The sequence below is a fragment of the Kryptolebias marmoratus genome, linkage group LG19 (genome assembly GCF_001649575.2).
Source record: "Kryptolebias marmoratus isolate JLee-2015 linkage group LG19, ASM164957v2, whole genome shotgun sequence".
NCBI classification, from domain to species: Eukaryota; Metazoa; Chordata; class Actinopteri; order Cyprinodontiformes; family Rivulidae; genus Kryptolebias; species Kryptolebias marmoratus.
In genome coordinates this window covers 9084166-9099595 of record NC_051448.1, presented here as the reverse complement: position 1 = coordinate 9099595, position 15430 = coordinate 9084166, and the positions used below count along the sequence as shown (strand labels likewise).

The following is a 15430-nucleotide window of genomic DNA, read 5'->3' as shown; positions in this document are numbered from 1 at the left end:
GTTGTAGGATTGGCTGAGCCCTCTGCAGCAGCAGCAGACTGCTGATTCCTCCGTTTTTACACAGCTCAGCTTGGGGTGACCTCTAAAATTCAGAGTCTCCCAGGACCAAACCGATTCAGCAAAAGAGTGGGGCACACAATGCTGCAGCAGAGAGGAGCAGAGACAAAGCTCACGGGTCAATAGAAAATCTTCCAGCATATGCAAAAAAACCAACCCTACCCTTTTAAAATCCGTTTACTTATCTAATCATTGCACAGGCAGAGAGCTCGGACCAGAACCACTGGAGTGGTAAGCTCTTTAATTCTTAGTCAGCACTTTCCAAAAACCTCATTAGAAAGTTTGTTGTCGACCTGGATGTCAAAATAAACACAGAAGCAAATAGGGATAATGCTGCAAATCCATTTTGTGTAGCAGGTAAGTAAAACCAGGGCTGAAATGCAAACAGCTTTTACATTTTTATTTATGATTTAGAAAGAACTTGAAACACATCCCTAATTCTGAAAAGTTGTAAATGTAAATAAAAACAGAATGCAATGATCTGCAAATCTCATAAACCTATATTTTACTGGCAATGGAACGCAGTAAACGTATCAAATTTTGAAATTAAGAAATTCTGGTCCGTCCCTCTCCCTCAGTCCATTTTAAATGAGGTTTGATCCATAAAATACTAATACTAATCCTAAAAGTAAACTATTCAGAACCGTGAATCATTTTGTGCCCCTTAAAGTAATTTTTAATTAAATAAATCCCATAGTTTTTCTTAAGGTATTTTGCAAATGGTCAAATGTTTTTTATATGAATTTTTAGAAGCATAAAGATCTAAGTAAATTAAGAATTATCAGTAAAATTGTTACCTTTCTGAGATATCCTCACCAGGTGCTAACAGTGGTGCTTACCTTGGCCTGTGTGGCTCAGGAGGGAATCTTCATGAAGCCTTTTTGACATGAAATCTACAAACAGCAATTAATCATTTTAAATATAGCACCGTGGCAAAAAAATGCACAATTAAGTCATTAGTAACTCTTGCAATAACCTCAATATGTCAGACCAGCTGCTATAAAAAGAGCTTGTTGTAACATAGTTGAGGCTGAATGTTGAGGACCTGATAAAATATGCTGCTGCTGTTTAAATTTAATTACATATCAGTCTGGCTTTGTCTTAATCTTTAGCTTTGTATTTTGTTTTATTTTATTGTGATTCATCAATCATGTTGTTGATTTTCCCATCATCTCAGCCACTAGATGTCCTCTGTTAGCCTCAGCTCCTCAACACCACCTGTTTCCCATCATTAATCAGCAAACCTGTTTCCATTTACACGTTACTCCTCACAGGAAAAATACTGTTCTCTCTATGTCCATGTAGCTTGCATTTTTGCCCACTTACCGTGTTTTTGTCAAGTTCAAATGGTCTAAAATTACATCTTGTGCAAAAACAAAAAAAGTCTTACCTGTTGTAACTTTGAACAACTTGAGTTTGAAGAAATAAAGTGCAATTCTGACCAGATGGACGAACCAACAGCTCATCCAAATAACACCAAGGTAGATTGAAGCCATCTTTAAACAGTCTAAAAAAAATTAAATCATATTTAGTTTTTAATTTCACATTACACAATTATTCCTGGCATAATTATATTCTTGATAAATGCTGGCTGCACTGGAAGTGCTGTAGCTAGATTCTGCTTTATGCTTGTATCTAACTAAACCACCATTTTAAAAAACAATGTAAAGGTTTATGAAACAAAATATAAAGATTTTAAAATGGTGGCACCAGTCCTCTTTGGTCTTGGTCCCAAAGTGGATTGCTTGTCCACTTTGTTTTTGGCAAGAGGAACTCATTGCAAAGTCATGACAAAAAGAAAATGATTAAGAAACAAAAATCCACACTATCTTTTTTCTTATATTAAAAGGTTCATGTGTCCTTGAATTACAAATTTGTCAGCAAAATTTGTGACCAGATGCCAACTACCCTGTGTATTTCTTTACCTACAGAAACAGCTAAAGTGACTGAAAACAGGTCAAAAATTAACCTTATTTGTTCTCCTACACAGACTACATCCAACTTTATGCAGGTTGGTCACGTGACTCAAGTTTCCACATGGTTTTCAACTAAATCGGTGACGTGCTTTGTTTATATTGAGTGTAGACCCGCTTTTCAGATTTTCACTCAACATATCTGGAAAACTATTGAAATAATCTTTTTGAAACTGCACCATTTTATATAATTCAGAATAAAACTTTGATTTAATGTACCTTTTAATATCAGTAAATGCATTTTTATTTTAACCTCTGACTCGTTTTTGTTTATAAAGTAGTTCTTTTACTAAAAGCAGTGAAAGAACCTGACTGTCTTCACTTCAGCTTGCTCCAGGCAGCCCCACTTCATTAGGTCATGCAGTAAATCTGCTTTTTAAAACACAAAATAACTAAATTTGTAGTTACATAGTTGTTGTTTGTACTTTAATATTCCCATGGTTAAAAAAAAACAAACAAACGAGATGCTATAAAAAAATTCAGATAAAGACTTCTACACATTTAGTAGATTAGTCTAATTGTTGAGTAAAGGTGGATGATTCATGTTAGTTTAACTCTTTCCCGCAGTTTAACGAGACCTATTCACACCAAAACTTACCTCTGTGTTGATGAACCGAGTCTGACGCTCCCCACCGTCAGGCATGAGTTGGAAGTGATTTATTAGAAGCTTTAAAAGTGTCTTGATTTTACTCAACACGTTCAAAACAACCTTAGCGACACGAACCTTCGAGCTGTGATCTATGGCGCCCCCTTCAGGAGAAAAAAAAACCTGCCTCAATAAAACATTGTTACTTGTAACCGATTTTTTCACTTTCAAAGCACTTTTATTCTAATTATTTTTAAATTGAGAATTTTTGTAGCTCCTGTAATTCCCCCAAAACAACAACAGCAACAATAAATATTAGTCTCATTTGCACCAGAAGGAATTTTAATATTTTTGATACTTTTTGAGAGAACTAATCAGGATGCAAACCTAACACCTGGTGAATGTCGCGGGCGGGGCCAAAGGTTTGACCCCGCCCCTTACATTTGTATGCATCTATGCCAGCTTTCAAAACAAATTATGCTTCAGTTGCAGATTTAAGACAGCTCCTATGATTTTCTGATTTTCCTGTAGGGGTGGAGATGCAGCTAAATTGAGTGGATTTGCTAATTAGGATGTTCTGTTTTCATTTTCTACTTTTTAAACTAAATAAGTAACAACTGATAAGTTGATATGGTAGCAAAATGTGCAGACTTCCACATTACATGAGATATACATTCCCAGAGTATAACGCCATCTTCTGGACGAAGTGGGAATAAAATAAACATTTTATTTGAACCAGAACATTTTTGACCAGAGTTGTTGTATTTATACACAAAACTGCCCGAAACATGAGCTTCCTCAAGAATAACATCTTCACTTTTTTAAAACTTTGTATAAAATTTAACATTACTTAACTGTGTGTTTGTTTTTTTACAATTGCTTATGCACATCTTTTGCATCATGAAGTATTTTTGTAAAATAATGTGTTCTACGACCTTCTGTTTTCCAATCCCATTGCTGATCACGTTTTTATCATATTTTTTGTACACTTTGTGTATTAAGTATTGTGCCTCTCATCACTGAGAGCTACCAACAAAATCGTATGTATATATTCTGACAATAAAATGACTTAAGTTCACAGAATGACTCCGTTACTACAAAAATGTCAGACTCATATTTTGCTATTAAAACCAAAACACAATGGCTATAGATTTATGAGTGCTATCTTGTTATTTTGAACAAGTTTTACAGCAGAGCCAACAATTAAAGGAAGTTCAAGCTTTGGGTAGTTTCCAGTAAGGCAGCTGTGAGGCTCTCAGCCTATTAAAACACAAGGAAAGGCTATATTTTTTGACACAATTATCGTTAAAATTGATGTTAAGGTGAAGAACTGACTCTAGAAAGTGCCATTAAATCGAAAAATGATGACTCTCATGTTTTCATCTGACTGCCTTGCAATTTTGCTGCAGACCGCAGATCATTGTGTTTTGACTTTCAAAGACTCCCTGCATATTAATGAAATAGCTGCACTGCTTTTCTTTCTTATCGAAAAAAAGAAATATTTTTTTTACGGGAAGTTCTCCAGCGGAGAAAAGAGCACACATCCAATCCAGGCCCCGCTGCTCTGGCAGACACGTGGGGAAAGGCTGAGCTTACCAACAAAAATGCTGGAATTTCTGCAAACATCCACATCCTGACAGGCTGGGTAAAAAATGTGCAAGAGTAATCTCATATTTGCACCAAAAACAAAGCTATTTGCGCCATCAATTCCAGCTATTGATTTCAAATGTGCTCCTGCAGTTAAATGATGGCACGCAAACATTTACATGGTTTCCCTGACTGCCATACTTCTGTGATAGGTTTTTTCACATTCATCAACTTTAGGGAAATTATGATAAAGGAAGTGATTGCAGAAACACCCGGCCTCTCCACCTCCAGGATCTCTGCTCTGGTCAGATAAGCCACTCCTGTTGCTAATTTCAAGCAGAAAGGCAGGAAATGTGACAGTGTAGTTTTCCGCTTCCACAAACAAGATGACTGCCAGGGTCTGCCGTCAGTCTTCTCTGCACGCCTCTGGGCCGAGTCTCTCTGGAAAACGAGTCACACGTACGGACGGAGAAAGTGAGAGAAGGAGCGGGGAGTGAGGAAAGTAAGGAAACAGGAAAGAGACGAGGCTGAAAGACAGGAAAAGCCATCAGAAGAGAGGAAAGAGAGCTCACAGAGGGGGGACAAAAGGGGGACAGGAGTTTAAAAAGAAAAGCTTAAAAACAGAGTATTAAAGCCTTTTTTATGTCATGGCTGAAAACAACACAAGTGTCTTTCAGGACATTCTGCAGTCCGTTGATGCTGGTGAGTTTCTAACTTTCCACCATCTTCTGTTTGATGTGGTCACTTTGGTTGGTGCTGTTTTGTCTCAGGAATTTCAGGCTTTAATCACTCCTGAAATTGATACAGCATGTTTGCCTGGCTGCTATTGAGCAATAATTAACAAAAAAATAAATTAGACTATGCAAACGAAACATTTCCTTTGTGGATTACTTACTTTAAACCAACGAAACTTAGCATTCTTTTCCCCCAGTGTTCTTAAAAGTAAAGTTTGTACGATGTTTTACTGGTGTGTAGTTCTCTCTTTTCCAAAAATAGAGGTAATATGAAGACATTTGGCCAAGTCTTTTAAACACTAATGGTCTGAGCTGAAACTGGATTGTTTTTCTCTGGAAAAAGTCCAAATGGATTTATCTTATCTGCAGCATTCTCTTTCTTTTTTCTTCAGAATAAGAGATGAATAAATCATTCCCTATTCCTAAGCAGCCAAACGTTCTTAAATTTTGTTAAAGTGGTCTCAATCAATAGCTCTTCTAGCTTTCTGAAGATCTTTCAATGTTTTTCTTTGGTCTTTGGCTACTTTTTCCACCCATTTCCTTTCCAGTTCTTGTACCTCACCTTACTCTGAATGATTTATTGATTAGAGTTCAAATGAATTAACCAACTTTTTTTTTCTTAAAAAAAAAAATCAAGTACAGGACTGAAAAAGCAGCCAAAGTACAGTGAACTACTATAAAAGATTTTTAGAAATTCAGGAGAAATATCCATGAAACCACTTTCTAAAGAAACGAGGGATGAATTTTGAATGATTTTTTCTGAAGTTTGCTGAAGAAGCTGGAACTGAATTGTTAAAGCTAAAAGAAGTAAAACGCTAGCTAAAGGTAACAAATTGGTGACTAGAAGCTAAAAGTAGCAAAAGAAGAAAAAAAAGCAAGCATGCTGAGGCGGTTTTTTTTTTTTTTAAAAAAACAATGTTTTTGAAGAGACTTTAATGTACGGTATATCTAGAGGGGGAAATTTTGTAAATGAAGTTAAATATTCTGAAAAGTATAAAAGGTACAAAACCCAAAAGTGATAGCATCCATCTCCTGAATGAGCTGAATGTTTTTGATATATATAAATGGCTAAACTTACCACAAAGTATGTGAAAGTTGTTAGATTTCAAAAAACGTTTGAAAAAATAAAAGACAGAATAACAGTAAGAAGAATGTTGATTCAGCGTTTACGCAGTTGAAAGCATATATGTGCTGGAGAAGGAAATGCGTTTATATGTATTACATGAACATAACCATCAGTGACCTTTTGGGCCTCACCATCAAAGAGGGAAAAATAGATAAATTACAAAAATGAATGAATAAAAAGAGTGTTTGTGTTGTTTTGATTATACAGCTGAAGCACAAAACATAAAATCCCTTTTTTTATTTTACAGTTCCTTTAATTATAGCTTTCTGTGTCTCCGTTGCTGTGGGTCTGCTCCTGGGGGCCATGGTTTATGTGATCCTAACATGGATCACCCGACGCAAAGCAGGCTCTGCCAGCATCACCCGCCGCCCGCCCCGCACCTCGCGCACTTCCTCCCACAATCGTCCATCATTCAACCGCAGCAGCAGCTACGATCGCAGGAGCAACAACAGTTTATTAAGTGCAGCTTTCAGCTTCCACCGTCAGACCTCTTCCCCGGACCACCTGGACGCAGTGGGGCACAAATCCAGCTTCAGGGCCTCCACCTTCCACCCTCTCATCCAGTGCAGCCAGATTGCAAGGGAGGCAGAGGAGGGGAGCCAGACCACGCTGCCCCGTACGCCAACTCTGACCACTTCGGCTGGATCGGCTCAAACTGCTGCCCGGTCCCCTGCCACCCCACCAAGACCCGAGTCGTTTTGGGGGAACAACAACCTGAGGGGTTTCAGTGTGACACAGACCCCACCTCCGGCCTATGAGAGCATCATCAGGGCTTATCAGGAAACAGCCACCTGACAGGAGTGAGACACGAACGAGCTCTGAGCTAAAAATGGATGTTCTTATAATTGAATCTATTCTGATTTACAACACAAGAGGGTCAATGATTCAATCATCTGATCCACACAATGAACATTTTTTTTAACTTACTTGTTTTTCATTACCTATACAACACATAACTTTCCTTTGACGCATGTGAAACTGTCTGGTGAACAAATATTATTGCTATACAATTGTTCAAACTGGACTGTTTACTAAGTTTACACCAAAGCAAAATGTTTAAATGTGTACAGCAGTATAATACCTATGCAACAACACACACAAAAAAATGTTTTATACGTGAAGCAAAAAAAGCGAGGCTTGTGTTAACCTGTCTATACAAAACTATGCTACAGACATAGTTAAACTGACCTACTGTTGTTGTTTTGGGAGGCATATTTTTACTGAGTCACCTTGTGTGAAATTTAAATAATGATGTGTTTGTATAAAGAGTATGCACAAGTGCAAGCGGGTATTCCAAGTGGGCATTAGGTGTGGAGCTTTTTAAATGTTGTCTATTGTACATTTGATAGTATTAATTTAATGCAATAAAATCACAAATGAAATGTGTTTCTGTGCAGATATGGGAAGCACCTGAAGGTATAAATAAAGCTGTGCATTTTTCTTTACTGTTAAAACAAACTATCTGATCCTTTCATTTAGAATAAAACAAACAAAACAGCTGTCAACAGACATTAATTTACCTTGGCCTTAAATGTTCAGCAAAATGTTATTAATTGGAAACTAGGACCTCTACAAAGGAGATGACTTTGATATTAATATCAACAGGCTTCATGTTTTAGATCACCTAAGAAGACTGCTGGCATGCAGAATTCAGCCACCTTGCTATAATTGTGGGCAGATAAACTTTGCATTTAGGGAATAAAAATGACAGATATTTACTCACAGAAAGAATAGTTCACTGATCTTAGCGAGATAAAATTAATACAGTAACTTTTCTAGGAATAACAAGCAGAAAAATATATGTAAGAGTTGAAACCATAAAAAAATTATAATTATAAGTAAAAAAAAACTTTTTTTCATTTTTATTTTTACATTTTAGAATATTTCTCATATATTTAGTTGATGTAAAAATGTATTTTTAATTGTTATTTATTATTACTATAAAATTATTGCTGTTATGATTTGCTTTTTCACTTATATTTGCAGAGTTAGATGATCTATTTACAATAAGATAATTGATAAATTAAAAATCAGTGACAATATTTGTTTAAATAATGGAAGAATAAAAAAATGAAAGGTAATCAAATGCTCACATAAAGTACAAATACTCGAGGGTTCCTCAAGATTAATGTGTAGATACTTGACTTTTTAACAATGATGCAGAATAAAATGAACAACCTAATAGCAATGTAAACCACAAACAGACTCACAATTCAAATAAAAAGTTGCATGCCATTATTATTGTTTTCTGTGTTACTGTGATTTTAATGCACAAAATTGTTTTTGCTGTGTAGTGAAATTGTTTTTAAAAACACTATAGAAAAACAAAAGTACTACTTATAATTAGTATTTTTGTTTAAGACTATTGACATATTATTTACAAATGGAGCGAAATGAAATGTTCAGTAAAACAACCTTTCTTTAAATTTTAAGAAAATGCGTTTAAGTGTTTTAAAATAACATTAAAATCGTGACTTTCCTGTTGACTTTTATACCTCGGTGCATCTTGATCCGCGGCGGCGGTTGATGACGTATTATTTGTGAGACGCAGTTGTGTTATGATCACTAGCTGCAGTCTTGTAGTTCTTATAAAACCTGTCGTTCATTAAAGAAGGTAAATATATCATTCAGTTTTTAGAGTTAAATCTCAACCACTCCGCGTGTTTTCTTTGTCTGTCAGGTCCTATTTTGTAGTTAATGCGAGCCGTAAAAAGTTAAAGTTAACCGATAATTTCGCTTCCTCCGATGTTATTAGAGATTAATGCGACGTCCTCGCCTTCCTATTACAGCGACTTAGTTGTGTAAGACAAAAGGTGAAAGACTGTAAATGTTACTGACAATAAATATATCAACTGTACGATTTCTATGATTCCGAATTAGCAAAGTTAGCTAAGGTTAGCTAGCTAAAGAGCTGATGAATGAACCTAAACTGATTGTGAGAAAACCACTATCAGCTGTCGTGTTAAACTGCGGCATCTTTGTGAAGAGATTTGTGGTTTAAATGACCAAACAAATCTTAGTGACATCTTTCTTTCTGAATCCTGGCTCACAAACTGTTTTGTGTGTGTGTTTGGGTGGTCTAATAATAATAAACTCACAGACAGAGAGGTGGAGGATGTCTGTTGCAGCTTTGCGTTTGATCCACTGTCGAAGATTGAGCTCAGCTGGGCCTCCTGGTGTGAACAAAGTGCTCCAGAAAGCTTTAAGTAAGTCATTACACACTTTATTGGCCTGCCTCTGTCAGCAGTCTTGTTCAGCTACAAACGAATGGGACATTATCGAAGATAAAAACTTAATGCAGATATAGTTAAAGCATTTAAACCTTAATAAAAAGAAAATACCCGCATCATGTTTCTCTTACTGTGAACTAAGGAAAGCGATGTTGTGATTTGCATATTAAATCTTGTTTGCTTTAAATTTTCACTTATAGCAGACTTCCATTACCTTCACCTAAATAAGCTTGTACACAGGAAGGTGGTACATTTTTTAGCCTGGTTTATAAAGGTTGTTTATTTTTGTATTGCGTACTTTAAACTTGCATGTGTGGATGTGGAAACAAACACTGCTCACTGACGGTGATTTTTGAAGTGTTTTTTCAAGTTCATACAGTGATGTATAGAGAATCAAAGCTGCCTGAGGGACTGAAGGTCATAATAATTAATCATTTCTGGTTTCTTTTTTTAGCATATAGAGATTTACTTGTGTTGTCAGAATCTTTAAAATATGTTCTGAATTATAAAGCCACAAATCATTTGTAGTTTTTCATTATGATGAAGAACATTATTATGTGTTTATACGGTATTTTAGAGCTGTGAGCTCCTCATCTCTTTTGAAAAATTCAGCCTTTTTGAAGCTATTTTTGTGTCAGTTAAGTTACTGAACTGTTGTAAGATAATCAGCTGTGAGACATCCCCACTACGTGTTGTTTTAGTGGTATAAAATTAACAAAGATCATTTCTGTATCAACATTTGAAACTCTCCGCTAATGTAGATTTTCTTTCTTGTGAATTTAGGGAAAGCAGCTAAAGTAACCGGCGCAGTTGTCTTTGGGTAAGTTTTAGTTTTTTTTAAATAAAACTTTTGACACTCCTCAGTGATCAAATATTCTCGCAGTTTATGTTAAAATAATGAATCTCTGTGCTACAGCTTATCTATTAACCTCTTTGTAGGGGTTGTCTTTTTATTACTTATGAAATGGTTGCGTTGGATAAGGCTGTGACCATCGACACAAGTGCAATCCAGCAAGAGAAATATAAATCTCTCATCTATCTCAGAGCCGCTTCCTCCGCTGAAAATGAAAACTTCGCAGCAGGTAACCAATGTAACAGTAAGAAAGGTGTTACATTTTATTTTTTAATGATAAATAGGACCATTTGTGGCTAACTTAATCCAGCTGGAGGCTGTCTGGCAAATATTAGCATCAGTTTATTTCTTATACAAAGTCATATGGAGGTTTTTTACATCCAGCTGGCTCATGGCTTTTGTATTTTTTTTGTCTTGTCTTTCCTTCCTCTCGCTGCCTTTCCTGTCTGAATGTTTGGGTCACTCTGTTCTGCGATCTCACTTCCACAAATCAAGGCCGACACTTTTAAAGGAAACTATCATGACAGACTTGTGCTGTAGAATTTGCCCACGATATTTGCTGTTTTCCACCTGAAGGTCAAGCCAGTTTTGTAGATAGTGGTAGCTACTGCTTCAGCTCTGCTTCTGTTGCAGGCCTCACACACAAAGCAAGAAGGGAGCTTCATAAAGCAGCGAGGCGCTTTGTGGAACTATCCTCGAGGCTTTTCCTGCAGTCGCTAGATGGTAAGGCATATTTAAGTTGCCTCAATATCAATTCGCTTACAGATACTGCACAGTTAAACAACAGTTGCAGTACACTGCATAAAGCTTCTATAATGTGGTGCCAGATAAATTAGATTGTTTCATTTAGAAGCAGAAAAACATGTTCACAGAAAACCACCACAGTCCATTTTTAATGGTGTGTCCACATGAGGAACAAGGAAAGGAAACACCTGCCTAACCCATAGACATCCTGTTTTTGAATCTCACATAGTTTTTGCGTTATGTACATTAAATACAGTCGACTGAAACACTTTTCTCTTGGTTTGTTCTTACATTGAACAATTACAGTTTACATTTTAATTAAACGAGAATATGTAACACTTTATTGTCAAACCTTAGATCCTGGTAAAATTGAACTTTTTGATCTTTTACAAACTATAAGCTGCAAAACTGGTGACACAAGGTTTGCTTCCACAAGGTTTGTGCTGCAACTCCATAGCGGTTGTAATAACCAAAAGGCAGTACTGTAGATAACGGTAGTTAATAGATTTAGGTTTGCTTTGAATTTAGGATTATTTGTGGCAAATGTTCTGTAAATATGAAGTCAGTCAGCTCTTTTTTATTCTAAATAAAACTGTGTTTCTTAGAGCACTTTAGTCATGTGGATGCCCACCCACATGAAGTTGCATTATGGGTACTGCTGAAGAGGACCCAATCAGCCAATAAAGACATCCGGCTGCAGGCTGTTCAGGAGCTGGCAAATAATCACTGCTGGCAAGGTAAAAGTCCACAATCTGTTCTCTTTTTCAAAAAAACACAAACTGAACTGGTATTAGATTACACATTTTGTGAATATTCCAGACTACCAGTACCAGACAGCAGCGCAGGTTGTGGACCAGCGGACAGCAGTAGGCCTGGCCCGAACTCCGCAGGTGGACCTGCGATTCTTCCGGCACCCACCTCCACTGCCCAACTTAGAAGATGTATGTATCTCTAAGAAACAGTATCATCTGTAAGATCTGACGTCTGGATCTTTACCTCACACAGGAACTCTATAAAAGAAGGAGGCTAAATGTTCTTCTGTCCCGTCAGGGTTTGTCTGCAGAGGATGGACTACGGCAGCTGCTGGCGTCTCTTCCTCTGTCTGAGGTCGACAAATGTGTTCAGTACTTCACCTCACTGGCGCTCAGGGAGAGCACGCAGTCCGTGGCTGCACAAAGGGTAACAATGACAGATGCGTGCACACACACTCGTAGATCACAGAACAGTAAGACGCAAACAGTAGCCTAAAAGTTAGAAAATTCAAATCCAGTTAATACAATGTGCACTCACTGATGTTGCAGGGCGGTCTGTGGTGTTTTGGTGGCAATGGGCTGCCTTATGCTCAGAGCCTGACCTCTGTCCCTTCAGAGAAAGTGGAGTCCTTCTGTCTGCAGGCTCTGGTGCAGCACTCAAAGGTAATGATGACTATGAAAATTCTTTTTGCAGCACATTTTGAATTGATAAGAGGCAAAAGTTAGTTTAAAATCAGAGTAGATCTGTTTTATTTTGTGGCTTCTTGTCATTCTTGGCTGAAGGTTTGCCTCATTAACTCACGGCTGGTGACTGATCACAGTTTTAGTTTGTTGGATTGACTCAGACTGTAGTTCACAGAAACGCGTACTTATAATCTGCAGGTACAGAGCCACTGTGACCACATAGTTGCAAAAGGAGGTCTGCAGCTCCTTCAGAGACTTTACCAGCTCAGAAGGGAGTCCCTGAAGATTCAGAGAAACATTGTTCGTATTATAGGAAATCTGGCTCTGGATGAAGGCATCCACCAGGCCATAGTCCAGTCCGGTAAGTCTGTGTGTATGACTCACTTTAGCTTAAATTTCTTTTCTTCAACCCAGATGCTCTTTAGAGAATTCCTACTTGATGATATTTATGTGTTTTATGTTTTTAATGCGTTCCGTCTCATTTGTCCTAACTGAAAAATGAGCAGCACATTATGTTGGGTCCAACCGTTTCTCTCCTTTTTTTTGACTCCTTCAGGCTGGCTGCCTGTCCTGGCTGAGATGATGCAGTCTCCTCATGTCATGCAGGTGTCTCACGCAGCTCGAGCTCTGGCCAACCTGGACAGAGAAACGGTGAAGGAGAAATACCAAGATGGTGTCTACATCCTCCACCCACAAACACGTGGCAAGTAGGAGAACAGTTACTTTTATTTTTAGACTTATTCTACTTATAAACTTTTTTATTTCCTTTCACTGTAACCTGACACTTACCTTTGACAATGTGTTTGTTTGCAGTGAGCCGATCAAAGCAGACGTGCTGTTTATCCACGGGATTTTAGGAGCAGCTTTTAAGACATGGAGGCAGAAGGACCGCAGTGCGTTAGAGGAAGAGAGAGACCCTGAAAGCAACGACGACTACACAGAGTGCTGGCCAAAGGTGACAAATGCGTTTCATTCTTCTAACTGGATTATTATTGAAAAAAAAGAAAAAGATCTCCCTGTTCTTCTGGGTTATATTCGTTCTTGTTTGTTGGCAGTCATGGTTGGCAGCTGATTGTCCAAATCTGAGGGTTCTGTCGGTCGAGTACGACAGTCATCTTAGTGACTGGATGGCCAAGTGTCCTGCTGAGAATCAAAGGTGAATATTTAGTTTCTTTACATATCCACTTGTGATTTACTGTAGAATATTGTTAGTTGTAAAAATAAATTGAGCAAAAAATTGTGCAAAAAATTGAGAAACCACATTTACATTATCGCCTCTCGTCTTTGGCGGCAGGCGATAATTAAGTTTATTACTATTCCATTTGTTTGACTCATTAGCAATTCTGTTATATTAAATTGAGGATTATTTGTATTTTCAGGAAGTCGTTGGCCTACAGAAGTCGAGAGTTGCTCAATAAGTTGAAGCTAGCAGGAGTTGGAGAAAGGCCTGTTGTTTGGGTCGCTCACAGTATGGGAGGTATTCTGTCAACATGATCTCTTAACTGCACCTTAAGAACAAGTTACTTTATTATATTTCACATTTACCACATGTGTGGTATCTTACGTTTGATTCCTCTGCCAGGACTTCTTGTGAAGAAAATGCTGCAGGATGCAGCTGACGACCCAGACATGCAGGAGTTTTTAAAGAACACTAAAGGAATAATGTTCTATAGTGTTCCTCACCGTGGCACCTCGATGGCGGAGTACTCCGTTAGTGTCAGATATCTCCTCTTTCCCTCCATAGAAGTCAGAGAGCTCTGCAGAGGTGAGTGTTAATGATTTGCTCTGAGGTTTAAAACTTTGGATTCTAAAGAAATAGTTTAAAATCGGCTGTAAATCAACATATGTGTGTTTAAAGACTCGCCAGCTCTACGTAACTTGAACGAGAGCTTCCTGAATATTGCCAAAGAAAATAAAATCAAGGTGCTGAGCTTCACAGAAACGCGGCCTACAAATATTGGCCACATGATCAAGATTTATGTGGTACCAGCACAGTCAGCAGGTGGGTAACGCTTTCACATGAGAAATAAGGCTGTTTGTGAGCTTCACTGTAGACAAAATTAGACCGTGTCGTGTAGATTCTGCATTTTTGAGTCTTCTCGTTTTGTTTCAGATCTTGGCATCGGGGAGCTTATTCATGTAGATGTTGATCACCTGAACATCTGCAAACCAGAGAAGAAGGACTCATTTCTCTACAGGCGCAGCCTCCAGTTTATCCAGGAGGCCCTCCAGAGCTACATCAGCCAATGACAGAAACTTACGACCACAAAATACAACGGCATCACCTACTATGTACGCAGGAAATCTGAGGATCGCTGTCAACCTTCAAACCCAAAACTGAATGAAGTCCACCAAACCCTCTTTTACACATTAACAACCACTTATGTGAGCCATGAGTGATCATAATATCAATTTATTTCTAACTATGATAAAGAAACCTGGAGTTCTTATTTTCATGCATCCTGTTTGTTTCCCTTGATAGTCAGATACGTTTTTCCAGATTTTTATTCTTACTAGACAAAATTGTTTCCAAATAGGCTCAGATAAAGAGAATTTGTTCTCAGTTATAACTTCTTTTCATTTCAGACTTTGCAGCCTTGCACATAATGATTATATATTTACTTAAAGATGTACTTACATTTTTTCCAAAAGTCCTCCTCTGTAGTTGGGATCAGAGTAGTGGCTTAAAGTGTTATTTTTATATTTATGAATTTTACCTATTTTGTGCCAAATGTATTTTCCCAAGCCTTACATCAGATGGTCCAGAATTATAATAATTAGATTATTATATTTATTTTACAGAACTGAACAGTTTAATGAGTGACAACAGTAGATTTACAGGTCTGACACTTACTAGCAATACTGATTGCTGTCAATAAATCCAATAAATGAGGAAAGTTGCAGAGTGTCTTTGACTTTTCAATGCTCTGTTTATCTGATGGTTTTTCAAAATATTATGGAGCCTCTCAAGAGCCAATAATAGTTTTATCTTGTTGGCAGACAACTAAAAATTTGAGGAAAAGTTTAAACAAACATGGGTGCATTTTTTTTCTTTTCTATTTGTTTGAACCTAAAAATTACAGTTATAAATAAATTATAGTTGT

The 15430-nt window shown here is 37.4% G+C and overlaps 2 protein-coding genes across 2 annotated transcripts; both read left to right on the top strand.

Annotated features, from left to right (window-relative positions):
• Nucleotides 1–4545: 4545 nt before the first annotated feature.
• Nucleotides 4546–7517, top strand: myct1a (myc target 1a). The gene is made up of 2 exons (XM_017423225.3): nt 4546–4905; nt 6311–7517. The coding sequence occupies exons 1-2, from the start codon at nt 4851–4853 to the stop codon at nt 6856–6858; spliced, it is 603 nt and encodes a 200-aa protein (XP_017278714.1). The 5' UTR covers nt 4546–4850; the 3' UTR covers nt 6859–7517.
• Nucleotides 7518–8571: 1054 nt separating this feature from the next.
• Nucleotides 8572–15227, top strand: serac1 (serine active site containing 1). Its single transcript, XM_017423202.3, has 17 exons — nt 8572–8677; nt 9164–9269; nt 10077–10113; nt 10233–10375; nt 10780–10869; nt 11496–11627; nt 11710–11831; nt 11941–12069; nt 12192–12305; nt 12525–12687; nt 12883–13033; nt 13140–13281; nt 13382–13482; nt 13706–13803; nt 13909–14091; nt 14185–14328; nt 14440–15227. Exons 2-17 carry the CDS (start codon nt 9179–9181, stop codon nt 14574–14576), a joined length of 1977 nt encoding a protein of 658 aa, XP_017278691.1. The 5' UTR covers nt 8572–8677; nt 9164–9178; the 3' UTR covers nt 14577–15227.
• The last annotated feature ends 203 nt before the right edge of the window (nt 15228–15430 follow it).